At 39.3% G+C, this 23,764-nt stretch overlaps 1 protein-coding gene across 1 annotated transcript in view; it reads left to right on the top strand.

The window, feature by feature from the left end:
* plcb1 (phospholipase C beta 1) overlaps window positions 1–23,764 on the top strand; it is a 36,929-nt gene that overhangs the window by 2,385 nt on the left and 10,780 nt on the right. The window contains exons 2-14 of the mRNA XM_030766912.1: window positions 274–351; window positions 8,901–8,969; window positions 15,048–15,188; window positions 15,404–15,483; window positions 15,869–15,922; window positions 16,066–16,141; window positions 17,220–17,320; window positions 17,659–17,825; window positions 19,381–19,527; window positions 20,936–21,093; window positions 21,834–21,916; window positions 22,361–22,445; window positions 22,573–22,759. Coding sequence (XP_030622772.1) covers window positions 274–351; window positions 8,901–8,969; window positions 15,048–15,188; window positions 15,404–15,483; window positions 15,869–15,922; window positions 16,066–16,141; window positions 17,220–17,320; window positions 17,659–17,825; window positions 19,381–19,527; window positions 20,936–21,093; window positions 21,834–21,916; window positions 22,361–22,445; window positions 22,573–22,759 — 1,426 coding nt within the window. The remainder of the gene's footprint in view (window positions 1–273; window positions 352–8,900; window positions 8,970–15,047; window positions 15,189–15,403; window positions 15,484–15,868; window positions 15,923–16,065; window positions 16,142–17,219; window positions 17,321–17,658; window positions 17,826–19,380; window positions 19,528–20,935; window positions 21,094–21,833; window positions 21,917–22,360; window positions 22,446–22,572; window positions 22,760–23,764) is intronic.

Below are 23,764 nucleotides of genomic sequence, written 5' to 3'. Positions count from 1 at the left end.
AAAGAAATGAACTACAGTAAAGGCTGCATTTCTCATTTACTTGTGTTTGAACTGACTCCAAATTATGTCTCTTAAAAAGGTACAAATTGCAACATTTAGAACAGCTGTCACATGGTACAAAAATGAGCATGTCTGAGTTAGAGGAGGGCTGTTTGTTACTTACATTTGGGATTTAGAAGATTTTGATTTTGGTACACCGCAATAATAGCTCAGTGAGGTCATTTATTTGTTTTTCTTTGGCTAACAAGAGCACTTTCTGTTTGTTGTTTCAAGGATTCATCAACAGTGACACCAGTAACCTTACGAGTGGATCCACAAGGATATTTTCTCTACTGGACGGATCAGAATAAGGTAGGATGTGCGTAAAAGCGTTTCAAGGATCCCAGCTGTGTCACATGTGCTGACCATGGCTGGGAGTCCAAGGGAGTCCAACTGGATTTGTTCCTTGGGTGGATGATTTGACCAGGGTCACTTGCCTCTAAGTGGTAATCACCCACACTCAAGCACTTACGTTGCTGTGGATGCAGTTAAGCAAATAGCACTCTCCTCCATGCAAACTGCGTTTGATGATATGAAACAACTTACATTGTCAGAAAATACGGTGGCTGATTTCAAGTGTGTCTGATGAAGTCTGTGTTAGCCTTATTCACCTTACATAATGTGACTGCCATGCAAGAAGGAGTCTCATGATTAGACTAGATTACTGGTAATTAGTCATATCAAACTGGGGAGAAAGAGTGGGAAAACGAAAATAAAAAGACATATCGAGGGAATAATCCTTTGTGCTCAACTGAGAAAAAGATCTGACGGACACTATGATATGATCTTACCTGTTTTCTCTTTGCATTCTATTAGGTAGTGTTAAGTCTTTTGGAATTTTGAACACGCCAATATTTGAACAGATTCCTTGTTAAGAATTTACTTGTGTCACTAAAACCTGCAGTGTCCTCCTAATATAGCAGAATTCACTATAGTGGTCTCTGTCAGAAGAGTTATTTCTTGCATTTTATTTGATGGACCTACATCTGCCCTGAAGCTTATGTAAGACTCCTCGGAAAGAAACAGTTGTTGTTTTAAAGGGGACATGTTCTGGTGGCGCTACCATTTAGCTAATATTCTACAAACAGATACACGATGATACTGTAGCACAGGGCTATTCAATTACAAATTCAGATGGGCCAGATTTCAGAACCAGGCCAGAATTTTTTTTTTTGTTTTTCATCATTAGTTTTTTCTTTCAGTATTCACAAATATGTATTTTCATACCTTAACTACAAATCGTGCCCTGCGGATGGGCAGGTGGTTAATTTGTGTGGAAAGCACGATGTTTGTGATGCTGTAAAGAGGAGTGATATGTATGGTAGTGTGTCCTAGTGCTGTTATACTGTATATATCCGCACTCATGGAGCACCACTTGTCCAATCAAATTACTCGAACTGAACTAATTGTTGTACTATTTGGGTTTGACTGCGATAGCCTCTGGGCCACTGTCGGTCATTCTTGGGCCAGACTTGGCTAGCATGCTGCCAACTGACTAGACCTGTTATAGTGTATTTGAATGTATAGACCTACACATTACAATAATTTCAGATATTTGTTGCAATCACACTTGAATTATTGCTATGAGGTCCAAAAAGGACAAAGCCATTACCTCAGAATGAGAGTCTCATTGCCATTTTGATAACTGCTCCCTGATACTATGAGGGAATGCAACTGTTTTACATCATCTGTTGAGTGATTTTTTTTCTTTTCAGAAATCAAGGTTCAGACAAACCTTGCTGTAGGTACTGCATTCATAGGAAGGACATGATAATCTAATCAGAGTTGTATTGTGGTGTGACTTCCACAGTTTAAGCTGAATTTAAGCCTGAGGGACATTTGTGTTGAAAACGCGTCTGTTGTCCAGATGGACCAACTGCCCAGAGGGTCTGGTACTGTGGCTAAGAGGGATGCTCCACTTTCATCCAACAGCTTACAGTGCAGGAGTGGCAGAGTAGTACAGAGATTGCCTTTTCTATGTTGCAGTTACTTGTTCTCCAAGGATTTCTAAGATTGCTTTGTGAAATAGAATTGTGTCCAAGAAGAGGTTTTGTATTTCTTGTAAAACACGGAGGCTCTGACTGGATAGTGCATCACTTTTCTTTGTTAGGGTTCCTTGAACCAGAAATGAAAGTCATTGTATTTCACAAATGAAGGAAGCCCACATGTTTTAGATTAACAAGAGGAAGTACATTTGTGTTTCAGTCGTGCATACTGCATAATGTACTATGAACCATTTTAGTTCAACCTCATCATAAATATAACTTTACAGCAGTGATTTAAATGCCCTTCTTTAAGGCTATATCAGAGGATGCTACTAGTTTCCAGGGAACTTAAGTTTAATGCCACTCATTTAAATGAACATCCTCCATTTAAATGAAGTGGAATCAGACATCTTACCTAAAACAGATGTAACAGTGTTTTGTTTGTTTTGTTTGTGTTTGTACATTTGAGACTCTGTTAAATTAATCTTACATTTTTAACGTATCTCTTAAAAATCAGAAAGAAATTACCCTGTGATTCAGTCTCCATATTCTCTGAGTATATTTTGCTTTCAGAATTTACAAATGGATTTATATGTGCAGTAAATCTGATTTCATATGACAGGGCATTCTCTCTGTAAAAGAGAAGGCTCTATTGAGATAAATCATATTTCATGGGAAGCAATATCAGATTCACTGTCATAAAGAAACAGGCTTACATAGAGCAGCTGGCAACAGCTTAGCAGCTAACCAGACTTTACCACTGAACATATCTACTTATTCACTATAAAATGTTTATTAATTCAGTGTATGTGACTCTCAGTACTCAGTACTGACTACTCCATATAGGAGGAATTTCAGCCCATTTTATCGCTATGTTCCATTTGAATGGAAACGCATTAGAAATGAACTGTAAACTCATCCTCACTCAGCTTGACAATGTCTCTCCTGACCCATATCACATGAGTCATCCTAATGTGACCTTAGTTTATTCAGTTTCTCTGTCTGAAGTTTGAGTCTGGCCTACCATGGCCTAGTGTAAATGAACTGAGTTTGGTTGTAATTATGAATGATGAAGGTAGGTTGCTGCCCTGGCAGAGTGCAAGTGCTACTTTCCCCATGCTGATATTTAGCCGCTGTGCTCTTGCACAGATTACTGTGACAGGGTCAGCTCTGCAGTGTGTCATCTCTTTCTCTCTCTCTCTCTCTCTCTCTCTCTCGCTCTCTCTTTCTCTCTCTTTCTCTCTCTTTCTCTCTCTCACACACAAACACACGCACACACTCAGTCTCCCCCTCTGCTTTCTCGCGTGCTTGCTCCATGTCCAGGTGTGCTCATCCAGCCATGGAATTGTGCATGTAACCAACACAGGCTTTGAGCCAAGTCTCAGTGCCTGCCTTTTGCACAGTGTATTGAAACTGACATGCCATTCCTGCCAACATGCTACGGATGATTGTCAGTGTTTGATCAGGTTCCTGCTCCACTTGTGGGACAGAAGGGTGTTGACAGTTGTGGATACTGCAAGTAGGTTGATTAATGGGGGACACACCATGTCTAGTCCAGTGAACTGAATTATTATGGCTTTTGACTTCTTTGTCAAATTTGTCCATTTCAAAATGTCAGTCAAATTTGTCACCTTTGATCATCAATCAAAGACAGGAAAACTCATAGTGACTTCGACTCGTAGTGGCTATGAGTACATGCAGAGATTTTCATCAATCAGAATGAATTTGTTTTTGATAGAAGTTTCTGAGTGACTTGTTTCTATGTACCCGAAAGATGGTAATCTATTTAAACTGTACATATACAATATGTATAATCCAAAAAAAGCTCCATGTTACAATAAAAACAAAAGGCCAGTGTTGATGAGAAGTGGTGTGAGGTTATTATATTTTCTGTATTCACAGTTATATTTCATGGGTTTATAATATTTCTTAAAATACACGGGACACAGCAAAATATACTTGATGTGCAGTTGAATATTAGAAGATAACAAGAATTTGTACCCCAACCACCAACATTTGTCCCATCCAACCATTCAACTATTTTCAAGTCCTTTGAACTTTTTTGAGGAAAAAATTAAAACAGAAAATTTGTCGCGCTAAAGACCAGTTCTTTGTGACCGCCATTTTTGCTCAGTGTCCTGCATGATGCAAAAGAACATGCTCAGAAAGTATGTTAAGTGGCCAATTGTGAAAGTAGTCAGATTCAATTGTTAATATGCCTGTTAGTGGTTTACATCATCATATGTAATGGATTAACAGAAATGTACACCACCTTTTTTGTTCAAATAGAAATTTCATTCAGATCGAGCTCAGCTGGATTGCTCTATTCTGATTTATTTGTTAATATTGAGGGTTATTTTTAATCCTGATCAAGCTATTAGTTGGATTATGAACAGATTATTAGGCTGCCAGTGCTGATATGACTTGTAATCTACTATAAAAAAATCCTTTTTTAAAGAAAAGGTTAATGGAAGGTTATTGAAGAGGTGACAGTCTCTATGTCCAACATGAGATTAAATTTGGTATAGATTCCCACACCATTTTTTAAAAACTGGAATTCTTGTCGCACACAAAACAACTCTACCCAAGCGAGTTTCCCTGCTGTGAAAATTAGATTAATTTAAGCTTCCATTTCCAGATCCCAGTGGATTTCAGTATGTGCATACCAGAACTTATCTAAATCTGTCCATCTACATTTTTTTCCAGAGCTATAGTAGCATTTTTTCATCCATTTTTGTCATTTTACTCAAAAATGTTCTCACACACAAAAATGCAAAACAAAACTATTGTCAGTTGAATTTGACCTTATCTATAACACAGTTACACATGTACAAACTTAAACACTTCCTGCTAACAGATAATGCCAAAGAGGTAACAAAGAGGAACAATTTAATCTGTATTTTACTTCATAGTAACGATGAGAGAGTTTTCACCAGCCAAAGGATAAAGCACCTTGTCTATATAACTGATGGTACAGCGGCCACTGTGGTTTAAACTGGCAGCATTTGTGTTTTTCTATGTCAGACACAAAGCTGTCTATGCTAGTAGTGGTTGCAGGTTGACCTTGAATGTTTTTTCATTTTTTGTTGGTTGTTGTTTTTTGTTTTGCCCCCCCCCCCCCCCCATTGGCATAGCAACTGTGACTGAGCATGCTGCATAAAGAACACACTCAACAGGAAGTGAGGTCATATGAGGTAGAGCAGGAAGCTGAGGGCATGTTACTCACATTCCCTCTCTTCTCGCTCTCTAGAGTGAATGTTATGAAAGAGAAATCAATTATGACTCATGCAGACTGATAGCAACATATTGTGTCTACAAGCTTTTGATTGGAGGCTTGTTGAGATTAAAACGTATCTCTCATGATTGTTACTTATTTATTTATTTATTTATTTGTTTATTTATTTATTCATTTGGAGTTTAATATCTCCTTAGTAATTTCTTCCTTTTTTTGGGTCCTCGCATGTCATTAAGGCAAAAGGCAAATTACAGCTGATTGAAGGACAGCCTGATGTGCCCCTGGGGGAATTCTCTGTACACACTAATTAGATATAAACGGTTCCCAGCATCTGTAGTTTCAGACTGCAATATCTTTTAATATGTCCCAAAGGCTCAAAAGGCTCTGTTTTCTCATAAAATGCTCCAAAAAGTTCAATTCAGTCACCCACAAACTGAAGCTTCCTAATTTGTGAAAAAGCCATAAGCAGAATATTTGTAGTGACATTATATGTGGAGGAAAACACGAACAGAAAGCATCAGTGCCATTATGCAAACTGAGGGTCTTCAGATCAATACGTGCGTTTCTATTTTTGGAACATGGCAGGCCAGTATGTCACCAGTGAATGGAGCTGAAAATACTGATCTTGTGTAGTGTCTACCTCATTAAGGTAGATCTACATGTGTACTTCCTTATGTTTTCATATTGCACAATAAGACAGTTCTACATTTTGCCCTTACGTTTACGGTCGAGTGCTGTGAACACTGTTTAAACCCTCTTTGGTCACGCAGTCTCAATGCATTTTCTGCAAGCAGGGGGAGCTTGAGGAGTCTATACATTGAGTTCAGTGAGATCAGTTGTCAGTGACTGTGCCTTCCTCAAGCGTTGATTTCAAGTGTGTCTGATGGCTGCCTTGAAATTGCTTTAACCCAACTCCCCTTCACTGACGCCACCCCCCCCCCTCCCCGGTTGCCATGGAGCTGGTGAAGCACTTCCAACAGCAGTGTCTGAATTTTAATCGTTGTCCTGTTAAGCAAGGTGACTGAGCTAAGAAGAGGGCTGTGTGTGTGTGTGTGTGTGTGTGTGCGCGTGTCTGTGTGTGTGTGTGAGAGAGAGAGAGAGAGAGAGAGAGAGAGAGAGAGAGAGAGAGACTGAAAACAGGATGCACCACATGGTCACATTTTTGAGACAGAAGACAAAAGTACCATTTTTTTTTAGTTGTTATATTTAGTTGTGACAAGAATTTCTAATATTAGATGAGCTCTAATACTAGTTTTTACATATATAATATACATTTTATGTAACTTGTTTGCTTTGTTCTGTTGGTCACTGTGTTGCTTACAGATTATGTTGCTAATGTTACTGAAGCTTGTTCTTACTTTAAGGCCCCCATAGGACACAGGATCATCATTACAGATTATGTGATGAATCATGTGGATTAATGTGTTTGTCATTTGTCTGATAATGCCATATTACAGTGATTATAACATTAAAATGATGTTTCTGTACCTGTCAACCATACTCAATGTAATTATAAAATCATATACCATAGTTTTTTTAATGAATTATTCCTTCTGATCTGTTTGTTGGATCAAACAGAGTAAAACTCTGCATTAACAGAATTTAGGGTAATTTAGTAAGAGTGAAATACTCCTTTAAGAGAAATAAATATTTATGTCATACATTTGAGGCTGGAGTCTCTCCCTCCTACTACCCCATTTCCAGATTTTGCTTAAGTATGTCAGATATATAGGTCATGTTTCTCCCATCACAAACAAGAAAATTTAAAAAAAAAAAAGAAAATTTGTCAATAGATTTGTGTTGCTTAAATATGGTCAGAGGTAGATGAATCCAAATACCTGATATCTTTGCCTTATGTTTTATTTAAAATGGTTTTATAGCATCAAGTGTTATACTGACAGAACAAGTCAAGAGATTGTCGGAAACATTAAGGTTTAAACAACCTTAAGCCTTTTTCTTATGTCCCCTGGTGTACTCTGCATTCCCCTCATGCAGACGCCAAGCTGCAGACACTGCGCAAACAACAAATAATGGTTTGAAACTAGCATGTTCAATTCATAACCTAGTCTAATTTTACCTAAAGGACTACAGACATCAGAATACCATTGTCACTTTTCCCTTCATTATGTCAGGGTCACACCATTAAGATGGCAATGTGTCATCAGAGCTGTTGATTTTACACCTCTGCTGCAGTTGTCAGAGAGCATGACTATCACTGTGTCCAGTTCAGCGGGAAATTTTGCTGTGCTCATTGCTTGCATATTTTCCTCTCTTTTTTTGGAAGTTGTCAGCATGTCTTTGAACTGGATGTGGCCGTTGAGTGAATCAGCTTTTCTTCTAACATTTTTTCTTCTCCTAGATTTTTCTGTCAAATTGATTTTTTTTTTTGTATTGCACACATGAATGAACCTTGAGGCCTTTTTGTCAGAAGGGTTTTATGTCATTCACTGAATGTCTTTCACTCTAATACATTCAGTCAGAGGGAGTTCTGAGTATTTTCAAAGAAGAGAAGAAATTCATATTTAATGAAATTTCCTGTTCTTTCGTTGTTCTAATATGGTTCTACTTAATCAGGATATTCTGAGGTAGAGATGGATGCTCACATTTATGGTGGATCAAAACGTACATTGCAGTAATGTGAATAGTTTATGGAAATGACATGAAACATTTAAATATTATAATCCTGTGTAGATGACAGCTACTGTCAGCACTTGAAATCACTCTAAGTACTTAGCATACAATTAAACCACAGTTCAAATTTTTAAGCACCATACAGAGTGCATGGAGCATGCTCAGTGTGACTCCATGTCTTACTTTCCCAGGTCACACAGAAAGTTCCATCGCACAGGTCCTGTTAAGAGAGTTCATCCTTATTGACATATTGACTCGGGCGCCTACATGTAATTAAACTGTTAGCATGATTTTTCCGGGATGTTCTTTCATTACACCAAGGGTGTCAAATCCAGCTCTGGAGGGCGAAGGTCCTGCTGCTTTTTGTTTTGTCCTCTTAATTACATGCTGATTTTTTTTACCTGGGAAACAGATGTGTACACTCTTCAGCCAGTCTCAGCCCACAGGTAGTTGATTGATAAGGAAAGGAACAGGGCCTTGGCTCTCCACAACTGGATTTGACACACCTGTTCTAGACCATACTTTACCTCTGTATTTTGTTGTGTGCATTTTGATTTGTCAGTAAGTACATCAATGCATGACTGACCATGGGGAAATACTGTATAACTCACATCCTATCTTAAAACCAACAGTTGAATGCACTGCCTTGTTCCATCTCCTCTTATGATGCATTTGGACAGTATCAATACCATTCCAGATGATGCAGAGAATCACGCGCTCACAAGTAACAGACAGGGGTCTATCAGAATATGTATTTGATTTCTGTATACCTTTGATGGTCAAAATTTGTTTGAAAATGTTATTTAGAACACACTGCCACCATGAACATTAATGACGTATTCTGAGGTAATGACAAATGCCTAGGCAAAGGTTGTAATTGGGGTGAACTTCAATTTGTGAATTTCTCCTCCAGTGAAAAACCTGTGATTAAAAAAAAAAAAGTCTGTTTGATTCTGTGTCAGTGTACCACCCCACTGGGTATGGACTCTAACACTCCTTTCTTCACACAGGATACTGACCTGTTGGACATCACTCATATCAAAGATGCAAGAACTGGCAAGTGCACCAAAACACCAAAGGTAGGTCCCCCTTTGTACATAGAACCCTTAGGACTCTCTGTCATTCTGATAATGTTTTGTTTGTTTTAAATGACATGGCAGTCGTATCGTCTGAGCCTATTTTCGAGCACTTAGTGAATGTCAACTTGTACTAAATTCTCCAGTACCTTGGGGTTATACAGGAGACCTGTGTATTAGACCTATTGCATGGCCTACTTACCATGCCAGATATAGGTTAATAGCTGTTATGGGTGATGATAGCCATCTCTCTATGGAGGTAATGGACTGTGCAGTCTGGAGTGGACATCGCCACAGGCAGGGCATCTGTACCCAGGATATCTCTGGAACAGAACCACTGAAAATACAGAAGTCTGTGTGTTATCCAGGTCACTCATTTTCCCTGCCCCATTCTCCGTTCATCTTACTTTAGTGAGCGAGGGAAAATTGAAGGCTGGCATCCAGGTTAGTTATGTTGGCACCATTTTCAAAAGCACAAAGTGTAGATTCTTCTTTTAAATCCATGACATTTTTAAATAATTTAGAGAGTGGGAGCAAACTTCGAATGTATGACTTTGACTATGCTCAACTTCATCAGTTGTCTTTGAACTGACATTTCAGTACGTTTCCAGGAAATTCCATTAATGACTCAGTTTCACTGACCTATCTGTAAGCACGGCAGGAGGAACTTGCCATGTTTTACTACTGCTGTTTTTGTCCTTTTTTCCTTTTTGTTTTGATTGGACACGGACGGCTTACTGGGGAGACTTCTGTGTTCTGTTAGACGGTAGAGAGACCGTGGTTAAAAGTGATGTGAAGAAACTCAATCTGCTCATGTCAGAGCTCCACAAATAAACCGCTGTGCCTAACATCCGTGTCCAGACACCTGCAATTCACAACAAGGAGTGCATCTATTATTAGACAGGGTGGTCACAGTTATTTTTCAAAATCTGGGAAGAGAGAAAAGTTTCATATTGTAACATACTGAACATCTGACGTCTTTTAGAAAGTTACAGCAAAGAGACAAATTGTGCTCATACTGTGGAACAGAGTTGTTCTAATACTAAAAAAAGATTAACTTTAGTGAGATGGCTCTGATTCTCACCTAATAAAGTTGTTTTGTTCGTTTGCTGACCAAACGCTCTGTTGCTCATAAGCACCAGATGCCTATGGATTTAACTATGATGTGTGTCCAAGTGAATTTGGAGAAGAAAAAAAGACTGGTTGAGATAAGAACAATCAATGATGTGTCACTGCAGAGTTTTAGATCTCTGCAAATGGAGACAATTAAAAAGCAGATTCACTCAGCCCTGGTTCATCAGACAAGTATCACGCCTAGTCTTGGAATGCATAGCACTTTGAAAGCATCTGTTTTGATTATTGGTCCCAAAGCCGCCGTAATTTTGTGACTGTCAGCCACTGCTGTTAAAGTTGTTAATTTAAAGTTCCGAGTTAGAGATCCTATCATACCTTTGAGATTTTTATTATTATTGGTAAGGAATGAAAATGACCTTTTTGCAACATTCGGAAGCATTTAATCAGACAATAACACTATTAGTCAATCCAAAAAAAAAAAACAAAGCAAAACATGAACAGTGGAGCAGACCAAAAGTAAAAGACACAATGCAGCTCCTCAATAGATTAGATGTTAGAGATAAAAGGGCCTATTTTTTGAGAGCTGAGATACAGTTAGTTAGCGAACCGCCAGTTAATTCAGCAGGAATTGAAAGCATTAAAGAACAAAAGTAATCAGATTTTTTTTTCTCTCCAAGTTCTGCTTTTCTGCTGATTCTGTTGCTTCCATCTCTGCTGCTCTCAACAATCAGTCATTCAGCGGAGTCACCCAGTATGAAGTTAATAACTTCAACAGAGCTTTGAAGAGAAACACCATTGGTGGCCTAAATAATGATTTTAAATGAAAAAAAGGAAATTTGAGATCAGATAACGAGACGTTTTGAGCGACAAACGTATATGAGTCAAATGAAAGCTGTTTAAAACAAAACAAAAAAAAATCATCTTGGGATTAAGCAGTGGGTTGTTTATGCATACCCATCTGTTGTAAAGCTACTGGTGCTTTGCTAATGGTGCTATCAGTAATGAGCATATGGTTTTCTGCAGACTGTTTGCAGTGGCTTGAGTGCGAGAAAAGTACACTCCCTCCTCGCTTGCTTATTAACATACTGTTTACATCTTTTTGAATTCACGAGTTTAACTTCAGTATGCTGCGGTGTCGCTCCAGGCTTTCCACAACCACGGCTTTCTTTCCATGTGAGAGATGTACTGAATGTCTGTTTGCACCTCTGCCAGAGCGATGTATAAGATGACAAGCTTCCTTGATTCGAAAGCCCACTTCTTCTGAAACCAAAAAGCGCCTCTAGGAGGATTAGCTGCTCGACATCACTGCCGTGAAATCCGGCCGCCCCATCTGTTAACACGGTTCTGGAGCAGTGGAGAGCCAATGCATCTGTTCGGGAGGACAGAGCTGAACAGAGGTTTTTAAGGCCTGGTCCTCCACACACCTTACCGCTATTTTTTTTCCCTGTTTAAGATGTCCTCTGTGCCCTTTTTTTTTTTGACTGAATCTCATTTATTGTTTGTTTCCAAAATATATTAATGATTTAAAAAATAGCATCGCTTGTCCTGTTGTCGTATTTGACATATTTGTCCAGCTAGTATTTCTTACGTGGTAATATTAGCTGACTAGCGTAAAATGATTTAACTGGTGAGATTTTTAATTGTATTCTGGTGTGGTGTGTCATGCCGTCAGGAGGGGTGGAGGTGAGGTTTCAGGGCAGTCAGTTTGCTTTGGTGATGTAAAGAAAGACCTAGCCATTGAGTACAAAGCCCCTATGATCAAGGTTTGAGCAGGAGTGGTGTGTTGCCTGCACTTTGATAGTACACAGGGAAAACGTTTGGTGAGTCCCTGCCTCCAACGGCTGTGGAGCCTTGATGGATTGTTGCCATAGAAACTCTCAAGAAAATGCAGTCTGTGTGTGTGTGTGTGTGTGTGTGTGTGTGCGTGTGTGTTTGTGAGTGTGTGTGGTTGTGTGTGTGTCTGTGTGTGTGTGTGTGTGTGTGTGTGTGTGTGTGCGTGTGTGTGTGTGTTTGTGAGTGTGTGTGGTTGTGTGTGCGTGTGTGTGCGCGTCTGTGACCAAAGCCATAGGCATTGGAGCTAATGAGGTGGGAAGAAAAGGGCATCCAACGTGGAGAAGAGTCTTAGCAAGGACGAGGTGACAACAGAAACGCCAGCATTCGACAGGAGAGCGGAAATAGCACACAGGACAACCTTCATGCCGTTTGCTCACAATTGACTCATCCGCTTTGGATGCCATTTCCATTCCCACCCTGTTATCATAATTATATTCATGTATAGTCAGTTTTCACAATAAAATAATAGGGGACAGGATCAATGCTTGTGGTGTAAGTGTGGGGCGGTGGGGGATGGGTAGGTAAATGGATGGACAAACCGGTCAGTTCCTGTCTGTCTTTGGAGGGCATGTCATTATGTGTCTTTGTCTATCTTCTTTTTTTTTAGGCACTCACAGGCCCTAAAAATATACTGACAGCTCTTATCCAAGATTGATAATAACAGTTTTGGCTCCTTTTTGTGAACGTTCTTCTTTTGGTGAAGAGTGGTGACTATACCATCTACTGCTCTGGGCAGCGTGTGCAGTACCTTAGAAGGTACCGACTCCAGATAGGATGTCATTTAGTAAATGCAGGAAGCCAGAGGAATCTCTCTGTTTTAGTCTACATCTGTTATATATTTGCATAATGAGTACGGCTCACAGCATAGCTGACAGCTCATGAGTGATACTGTAATACCTGCATGTGCAATAATAATTCCAAATCCACTCCATTTTCCCCTCACCCATACCCTCCATTTGATAATGATGGAGAAACCTAGAGAGAAACCCCCCCCCCCCCAAAAAAAACCAAAAAACAAGAAGAGATACGTTACAAAACGCAAGATATGTGGGAGCAGTATTTAGTTCACTCTGTGTATGCCCTCTGGCATAAATGTATAAGAATACATCAGAGGACAAAATGAATAACATTTAAGTAACATTTTTGAGAAAAAGCAGTATTCTACAGTACAGAGACTCTGCTGTGAAAAGGGAAAAAAAAAAAAAAAAAGAAAGAAACAGAACATGCAGTGAGAGCCAATCAGTACGGTGAGGAGTTTGTAAAAAAAAAAAAAAAACCGCTTAGGAACATAACTGGCTATTTTCACACTCCACCCACAGAGTGGTGGATTATGATTCACCATCCTCTCCCTGAAATGCCAACTAGACATTCCCTCAGATTTCTTAGGGATTCTGCCTCTATATGTTTAATACATGCATGTGAACATGTCAGTGCTCTACATGCGCACATGCACACCACGGTGGCATTTCCACCGTGTGCCTATAACCTCAATGTAACCCACCCTGCTTCCTCTAAATATGAAGGGGCCTATCCTGCTGAAGAGCTGTTGAAATATTCATGCCATAATGAATTATTCACATTGTATTAAAATTTTGACACGCTGCTGAATGCGTGGCGTCTTAATGAACCTGTGTCGTTTGTCATGATGTCAAAAAAGTAACTGCTTTGAATTAAAGTGTAACGTAATGTTGGTCAGGGAATCTTACCACATTTATTAGATTGCTACATGGGCTGGTGTACGGGCATGAGCCACCCCTGAACAGGAGCTGCTTCTGCTGCTAATCGCTCAAACTCAGTGGCGGTTGTCTCTGCTAAATTGGTAACAAAAGTGACAAAGGTTTCAGAGGTTCTTCTCTACATAAAGCTGCTTTCCTCAGGGTGTATACTGCTCGGCTGCGCGTAGACTGGAGAGTGCATGTATCACACAAATTGCAGCTTTTAATGTTTTAAGTTCATTCGTAGATTTGAGCTCATATTAAATCTAAATGGGTTTGGTTTCAGAATAGTCTGTTTGACTAGATGAGGTTTTGCAACACGTGGAGAAAAATTTTGAATGGTGATGTTAGTATATTGGTTTGCCATGTGTACATTCCTTAGTCATGCAGGGTCTTGCATTTGCTCCATGATACTAGTCAGATATCACTTATAACTGAATGACATGAATTAATATTCACTTGTTCACAGTGTACACAGTGTGCGGGGGATCGCTCACCTCGATGATTGGAAAGTCACTCTGTTTTAGTTAGATTTCATTTCTTAATTATCTTCTGGGAGCTGCTGGGGAAACAGCAGGCTTTACCGCACCTGTTACACACCTTCACATGTGGAGGGCAAAGGTGTGTGTGTGGGTGTGTGTGTGTCTGGGTGTGTGTGTATGTGAGAACAAGACCAGCTCTGAGATTAACGGCAATCACTCAGCCAACTCTTCTGCTCATTTCTCACCAATAAAAAAGAAAATTACAGTTCCCATCTGCTCTTGCTCTCCACCAGTATGACCACTAGCAATGAGACCTTCTATCTTATCTAATGATACCCCCTAATAAAGGCAGCTGTGTCCTTAATGAAGTCTTACCTCTGGTGTCTCACCTGGTTTGAGTTCAAGAGGAACTGCTTCACCAGAGAGATCCTGAAGCTCTTCACTCATCCATATATCAAAGGCCTTGAAAGATTCATGGCTGTGGTGCTGTGTTCTCTTTGGTTTTATAGTGACTGTAACAGGGTTTTTTTCTGAGCATTTTCACTTCAGTGCTCAAAGGTAAGGACATGAACTGTATTTGTATGTCTGATAGGTTTTGTACTGTTCTTGCATTGGTATTTTTATTCATTTACACTCATAATTATCATATTAATGTAAAAGTTATGCATTGTGTGCCCTAGGAAGACCTTTGCATCTAGGTATAAGGATGTAGTACAATAACTGCTCTTTGAATGATGGATTTTGTTTTTGTTCGAACCATTGATTTTTCATCAAACTTTTTTTTTTTTTTTAAACTCAGATCATCACCAGAGAGATGTTCTTAAGTTCAGTGAGACACTCCTTTAGGTGATCCATGTTGAGACCAATTCTGTGGGCTGCATGGTTTCCTAGTTTTGTTCTGATTCTTGCTATAAAAATTATTAATTTTGCCGGTGGGAGGCACAGTCTTCAAACACTCTCTCTCTCTATTTTTTTAGGAAGCCAAACTGCGAGAGTTATTGGATGTTGGGAATCTGGTGGGGAGAATAGAAAATAAAATGTTGACTGTAGTGACCGGGCCAGACATGGTCAACATCACATACCTTAACTTCATGGCCTTCCAGGAGGACGTTGCAAAGGTATTTCCAGCGAAGTTCCCTTTTGCTTTTGTCAGAGAACCGCAATTAAAAAGACCTTGAATAGACCAACCTTTCAATACCATTATCAATGGGAAAAATATTTTACTAGTCGCATGCACTTTCACTGAAATGTTTTTATACTGCTGGGTACTTGAACTAATTGGATAAAAATTAGCTTTTTGTGTGTGTGTGTGTGTTTTGTGTCATCCACAAAGGAGTGGGCAGAGGAGCTGTTTAGTCTGGCATCCAACCTGCTGGCTCAGAACATGAACAGAGAATCCAGTTTGGAGAAAGCGTAAGCACCTGTGGCTGAACTGTCACAGACATTCACCTGTTCCGTTAGGAATGAAATATGACAGACAGCAGTGAGCTTTTCACACCTGACTTTTTGCTGCCGGGTGGCGTAACAGACAGGCAGATGTGCATATCCCCACTGTCAGCACAGCAGGCGATTCACATCTTTTGTCAGAAATCAATTTTTTGGCTCTCCACAAAGACCACTTTCAGCCATTAATCATCACTCGTCTCAGGATCACTTTTAGATATCAGATTTTTTTTAGTTCATCTACATTGTAAATGCAGATTTATTTGCCCTATACAACGTATTATATGCATATTGTATGACACCTTATTTCTCTCTCTCTTTTTTTTTTTTATAAATCTATTGCCCATGTAACTAGTTTCACAAGGCTCAAACTGCAGCCCAACCAAGAGGGACGAATCCCCGTGAAAAAGTAAGTGACCGATTTACGTGGTCTTACCTCCCCATTAAAATGGCAGTGCTGAAAATCAGGTCCTAACCTCAATCAGTGCTAGTGAATGAGCAATGACTGAGTGAGTGATTAACCCTCCAAATGTCTCTCTCATTTATGTTTAGTATATTCAGACTGTTTTCTGCCGACCGTAAACGTGTGGAGACGGCTCTGGAGAGCTGCAGTCTTCCATCAGGCAGGGTGAGCATATGTTTGCTTAATGGTTCCAGGTTCTTACTGAGAGATGGCAGAAGCTTTTGTTCTGACAGGAAGTGTCTGCATAGACTAGATACCAAAGGGGGACATTCTCATTGGATCACCACACTCTAACTTAAACTGGGAGTAATTATAGTTTCAGCTTTCCATAGTGCATTGAACGTTCGCCAGCGTTCACAATTGCTATCGCTATTTTATTCACCTCTTCTCCTACTTGTCACACTTCCACGTTCCTGAATCATTTGCAGACAACAACTCACCTTTTAAGGTTTAATGAATGGCATTTAATGTTTCTATATTTGTACCTGCACGAAAGATTTTAAAAGTTTGCCTAACTGGCTTGTAATATTGAAGAATCATAACCTGAAATGGTTGGATGAGGAAAGATAATAATGCCATTTTAAAAGGCCTTGAAGGAATTCAGAAGAAAGAACTGTATTATTAGTAGAGTTACTCTCTGCGCCTCGGTAGTAACATACACTGTCTGATATTCTTTGGCTTTTGTTGGGTCCTTCTTTTTTATCTTTTGATCAACAAAAACATTAATCACCCTGAGCCTTGGTGCAGTCTTTCAGAATGACTGTTTCACTAGAATGTTATGAATGTTTACTTGGGAAGACGGTATTGAGACAGATGTAAGACAGTGTTGCAAGATGACATTGACAAATGATTGTGTGGTGACAACTTTAGTCATTATTGGATTTGTCCAAATGATCCAATTGATTCAATGTCAAATTACCTTGGTGCTTCCAGGACTGGCAGAGAAACTACTAATTAATTTGGAAACCTGCTCAAAGCTTTTAGGTGTTATTAATGTCTGACCGCATGTCGTTAAAAGCACCGACCTTGTGTTCTATTTTTAGCCCAACCTCAAAGATATTTTGATTCATGTGTATGATTAATTGATTAGACGGTTTGATGGATGTGTTAGCTCAGGCTTTGACTAGCTGCTCTAGGCATATGATACGTCTGAAGTGCTCTTACATCATGTTCTATTATAAAAGCATAGATATTGATTACAGTAGTTAATTGTTTTTTTTTCTGTTCCTTTTATTCTTGGCAGAATGATTCCATTCCTCTGGAGGACTTTACTCCTGATGTTTACAAATCGTTCCTCAACAACATCTGCCCACGACCTGAGATCAACCAAATCTTTGCTGATATGTAAGCTGTTGGTCCATAATGAGTTTTGGGGATATATTTTTGTAATCAGCCAATTATGGTTTATTAACTGGAGTAGAGAATAGCTGTGGTTCTGAGAACATTTAATTTTTTATTTTTTTTTGTATTATTCAACCGCAGTCCATTAATCTGTTTATGTGTGTAACAAATGCTTTGACACACATTATCAAATACTCGGGGTTGGCAGAAATGTAGGAAGTGGTGTGAGGTAATGTAAAGTCTTTCTGCACCCCTTCTCTCTCTCTCTTTCTTTGTGTCACTCTGTCATGCTGTCTGCCCTTTGTCTTCCTCTCTCTCTCTCTCTCTCTCTCTCTCTTTAGTGGGGCAAAAAATAGAAGTTATCTCAGTATGGAACAGATGACTGACTTTATCAACAACAAACAGCGAGATCCTCGACTCAACGAGATCCTTTACCCTCCACTGAAGACTGACCAAGTGCAACTACTCATGGAGAAACATGAGATCAACAAGGAGCTCATTCAAAAAGGTCAACACTTCACATGCATGTACACAAACATACACACACACACACACATAACCACACACAGACACACACACACACACACACACACACACACACCCACCTCAGTCAATACACTCACTCATTTCAGCTGGCCATTGATTTGATTGCTACATATCACATCAGGCTTGTCCATCCAACGATTTCTATTTTTTTTTTTTTATCACATTTTATTACATGATAAAACTTTGTGGAGAACGGCACAAGGGGACATTTTAATCCGGTTTTTTACCTTTTCTCTTTTGTTTCATTACCATAGCAACCACTACTCCCGAGAAGCCTTCCAAGGCAACAGTTCAGGCAATTTATTTATATCACTGCGTGTGCAGAGGTATGCTGGGATAGAGTGTGAGAGCTGGACAGTAGATGATGATATTAGGAAAGTGTTAGGAAATTAGTTTAGTTTTTGACAGTTGATGGATTATATCTGTTTAGTGTGCAAGGGAAAGAGATGTGAATAAATGAGGATGATAATGGAGCTCTATTGCTCTCAACCTTTCGTCTGACATCTTGAAAACCATCTATGTTCCTAAATGGCACTTGAAAGGTAGAGGAGGAAAATGAGTGACAAAGCATGTGGGTTGTTCTCATAACAGATATCTTACATAGGCATGGACTATGAAGAATGATTTTCACAGTAACATATATCTTAGGCATAGTCTTTCTGTTTGCACAGTGACATGTGTTTAGGGCTAACTTTTCAATCAGTTATTTTGTATCTAGCTTCATTTCAAACGGTGACAAACTGCAATTCAGTTCATTCCAAAATTGTTTCTTTTGATATCGGTTGCAACAACGGATTGGAATCTGACTCTCTTTCTTTCTTTTACTTTGCCTTTCTTTTTCTGTCTTTCCTTTTATCCACAATTCCGACAAGACAATTGCTAACTTTCACCAGGGTACTGTAATTGCAGTCTTTGAAATCCGTTTGACTCCCATTTGCCAGTGAGAGAAAAGGTGGTTTGTTTTTGTAACGTCTAAACCAAAGCCCATTTGTTTCATAAAGACGGCGGCAGCCTCAGTTCCACAGAGATTACTCTGAAACATTTCATGTCATCTTGCCACGCGTTGCTTCCCTGTTATCAAAAAAGGGCCATGGTTAATTACCTCTGGAGCACCGTATAGAACAGCTTTAATTAATGTAAACTGCTGGTGAGAATTTGTCACTAGGGACATCCATCTTTGGAGTGTGTATTCCTGGTGAGAACAGTCACTGTTTAGAGCACACTGATTTTACAGCTTGAGTTTAATTTGATAGTTGTTTGCAACTACAGTGCTAATTTTCTAGATGAGACAGGTTGCTGCTCTGGGTGCTAAAACATGGCAGCGCTGATAAGAACTGAGTATTTTCCCCATTTATCAAGAAATGTGCATGGCTTAGCTACACAAAGCATGTTCCTTTTGTTTTTGTTTTTTGTTTTTTTTTGTTTCGTTTTTTTTTTTTTTTTTTAGGTATTAAAAGATGGGTTTAATTATGATGTAGTTTAATTGTATGGTTGACGTAAACAACATTTTATTACAGGACAAATTTCCGTGGAGGGGTTTGCAAGGTATCTCATCAGTGAGGAGAATGGAGTAATTCCACCAGAGAAACTGGATCAAAGTGAAGACATGACTTTCCCTCTCTCCCACTACTTCATTAACTCCTCGCACAACACTTACCTCACAGGTAGGTCACCTTGCTGTTATAAATGGAAATAGCACCTGCCAATCATCAAACACCGTCTTTTACTGCTGCCCCTCTGAGCAGTCAAATGACACAGGCTTTAAGTGGATCTCTTACTGAGACTTCTGCAGCTGAACTTTTTACTTTAATTCAGCATAATTGTGAATTCACTGTAATTCAGCATTTAATGTGTAACACATTAGTGACACAAATGTTCCAATGGCTATCAGTCTCCAAGGGGCAAAAACCGACATTTGAGATCAATCAAAGCAGGTAGAGATGTCAGTTTGAAAAATGTATAAAACCTTGCAATATGTGGAGACAATGATGGTACTGAAATGGCTGAATATTTAGGGAAGAGGTTGTTCAGCACTGAAAAAAGATGTGGATTACACAAAAAGGGGGAAAAACTTGGAAGTGTTATTCTTTACAAAAAAACAATTGACATTTTGTTTTTCTTTTTATTAAAATGCAAAACATCACTATGTAACACTGTGGTTTTCCCTGAAGTAAATGGAGCAGAAATATAAATATTTGGTCAGTAACAGCCATGGTGGAGAGGGCAATAGAATAACAGCAGAGATAGAATACAATATTTAAAGTGTCTTTTTTAAAAAGCCACTTTAACATTATAATAGCATAATCTGCTCCAACTGCAGCAGCGGAAAGAAGGACTTCCCAGATTGTGTCGTTGAGCATTTCCTTTAGCCAGAGGTATAGTCAGAGTTCTGCCACGACAGGATAGTGACTGTGACCAAATTCCATTAATGGGAGACAAGACTCCCCGGTAAACAAGTGAAAATTTGCATATAGATAACGGTAACCATTAGATTTCTTCACACAAACTTTTCACAAACTCTGACTCTTGTCAAGCGTGTTTTGGAGCCTAGAGCAGTAATGTCAATATTTGAAACCCTCCCACAGAATCCAACCCGTCACTTCAGTGTTTGTCTTGTCAAACTTCCATCTCTCTTCTATCTAAATCAGACACATGTCATTCATCATGTCTCATTTTGTTAGTAGTTCACACACCAATCTTGGAATTCCATCAAACCGCCCATTAAGCCCTAGGTCTTAATTCAAACAACACATTTTAAAAAAATACAGAGACTAAACAGCTTTGACCCAACTTCAACTTCTAGTGACTTTAAAATGTAATTTTTAGTATAAAGCTAATACCCGTTACAGGCAATGCATATTTCATATACTCATAAATCATTCCTGGGATGATTTTTTTTCAGGCAGTTAAATAGCAATAGAACAACTTTGAATCTGTCTCTCTGTCTCTCTGTCTCTCTGTCTGTCTCTCTGTCTCTCTGTCTCTCTCTCTCTCTCTCTCTCTCTCTCTCTCTCTCTCTCTCTCTCTCTGTCTTTCTCTTTCTCTCTGTCTTTGTCTGTGTGTGTGTTTCAGCTGGCCAGCTGGCAGGGAACTCCTCAGTGGAGATGTACAGACAGGTGCTGCTGTCGGGCTGTCGCTGTGTGGAGCTGGACTGCTGGAAGGGCCGGACAGCTGAGGAGGAGCCCGTCATCACGCATGGCTTCACAATGACGTCCGAAATTTCTTTTAAGGTACCCATACCTCTGATCCCAACCCCACCTCCTAACACACTCACACACACACACACATAGACACACACACACACGCACACACACGCACACACACATACACATACACATACACATACACATACATACCATGTATGCTAGACTCTGGGGACCCTCCGCGTCCATTTTAGCCAAAGCAAAGAGCTAAAATCTAACACTAGCCCCAACCAAAAACACCTCCACACTCTAGTTTTACAGATAACAACATCAGTAAAACTTAAGAACGACTTTTATTAAAAAGCACCTATGTCATTTATTTTTACCAGTGGGGCCTATGATTTTGACTTTTGACCCTTGTTTGACAAGGTGTCTTCAATAGAAGAGTGTGCTTTCAGTAAAATATCCATGGAAGTCAGAAAAAACAAGTACACACATCACACACACACACACACACACACACATAACCACTGACACTAGCTCACTAACTCTAGTTCTGGTGGCTGACAATTACATTGCTTTCACACTGTATATCTAGATCTGGATCAGATGATCTAGTTCTACATCAGATAGCTTCTGATGAACCGGATTGTGTTTTTATATTACTTCTGGACAAGGATACAAACGCATGGTACAATTATGGATCCCCAGTTCTGGAATGAGGATATTTGAGTTTGTCAAAGCTATAATTGAACATACATGTGTGAATAGCACAATAGTTGATTCTGTCATAAAAATGCATGTTTATTCAATAACTGCTTTTTCAGGAAGTAATTGAGGCCATTGCAGACTGTGCATTCAAAACCTCCCCATTTCCTGTCATCCTGTCCTTTGAGAATCATGTGGACTCGTGAGTGAAAACTTGGCACTATTTGTCTCCTACATTCACTTTTGACTCTTACCTTGTGGCGCCACTGTTCTCCAGACTGAGACCCGATTGCAACTATGGCAACAAGCTGAAGAGCGATTTCTAGCACATCATGTGAAGTGAAATTTGTTTTCAGTCGTCATTGCTCTCTTGTGAGGTGGACATGCGCAATTGTCACTGGAGAAGTATCTCTCTGTCTGTGTGGGAATTTGAAGCAATACACAAAAGCATATCTTATTTAGACATGTATTAGACTGTTGGGTATGGACTTGATTCGTAGATATGACCAGAAGTGCAAGTCATTATGCTTATACTCAATATAATCTTCCCTACACAATGGTTTTAAAGACATTGTTATGCTTATTTTGTCTACTAATGACCTGTTATTGTACTAAGAAATACAGTTCTGTTTATGTGAAATCACAGTCCAAAGCAACAAGCCAAGATGGCAGAATACTGTCGATCAATATTTGGAGACGCCCTGTTAACTGAACCACTTGAGAAGTACCCTGTAAGTACAAAGAATACCATTTACATTTTACTTCTTTTGTCAAAGTCACATAAAATGTCTAGCAGGAAAGTAATACGTGAGCATTTTATGTGCTTAATACCTTGATTTTGCTCCTTTGACGTCATAGCTGGAGCAAGGGGTTCCCCTCCCCAGTCCACAGGAACTGATTGGAAAGATCCTTATTAAAAATAAGAAGTCCCACCACAAACCCTCAGATGGAAGCACAAAGAAGAAACTGTCTGAGCAGGCCTCTAACACTAACAGTGACTCCTCAAGTGTGTTTGAGCCCTCATCTCCTAGTGCTGGACCAGCAGGTATAGCGGTCACCATTTACTAGAAGCCATGTGGTGTCACTTTGAATATGCAGATATTCCATTAAGTAACACTTAACATTGACTTATTGTGTTCACACACGGTGCTCTCATCACCTACTCACTACCAACCCGTGAATCATCAAATTACACGTTTAAAGTGTTTTACATCAACCTTGTAAGACATCATACATCGCACTCGGCAGTTACTGGGTAGGAGAAGACTAATATATGTGATTACAATTGTGTTGTAATTGAAGCTCCTATTTCAATGGAGAATTGTATTGCCATTTTTTGTAGATGGGATTTTGCTTTTTTTTTAACCCTTGCACATCTTAAAGATTGAAAGACACGATAAGACACAAAAGCTATTGCCTTGGTGTTGTGAAGCATGCACACCAGTTCTTTATTTCTCAGTGTCCTCTAGTGGCTAACATATAGTACAACACAATCTATTTCTTTAGTCTGATACTAGCATTAAAACAAAGCTTTGCCCTTCTCAGCAGATTACTGAGTTCTCTAATAATATTGTTTGTTAGAATATCTTGAGTGTGCTACATGTCTATTGTGAATTGCTGATGAGAGAGAAAGAAATTTCCAAAGGTTGACTGACACACAGGGAGTTCACACGGAGTTTGACAGCCAGAGACCAGATGCTACACAGCAGAGATCTCAGTGTGAGAAAACTGCCTCAAGTCTTACGCACGGTGATCTCAAGTCAGTGACTTCATAGACTCAAGATAATTTGAGAACAGGACCATTCTTTTAACAAACAAACAACAGCAAAAAGTTTGACAAAGGTAAATGTTAACATGTCTATGTAAATCGGCATGGTTCACATGGTTCAAATGTCACAAAGGACTGTACTTATTTAGTATATGTCTCTCTCCAGATCTGGAATGTTCTAGCCATTTTTAATTTACATACAATGATTAAGTCTAAGGTTGCAGCTTAAGTTGAGTTATGTAATGGTCAGAGTTTAAATTAAACAATCGTAGAGAAACACTC

Source organism: Chanos chanos, chromosome 1, assembly GCF_902362185.1.
Source record: "Chanos chanos chromosome 1, fChaCha1.1, whole genome shotgun sequence".
Lineage (NCBI taxonomy): Eukaryota > Metazoa > Chordata > Actinopteri > Gonorynchiformes > Chanidae > Chanos > Chanos chanos.
Note: the sequence above shows the minus strand (reverse complement) of the source record. Positions and strands in the feature narration are given on the sequence as shown.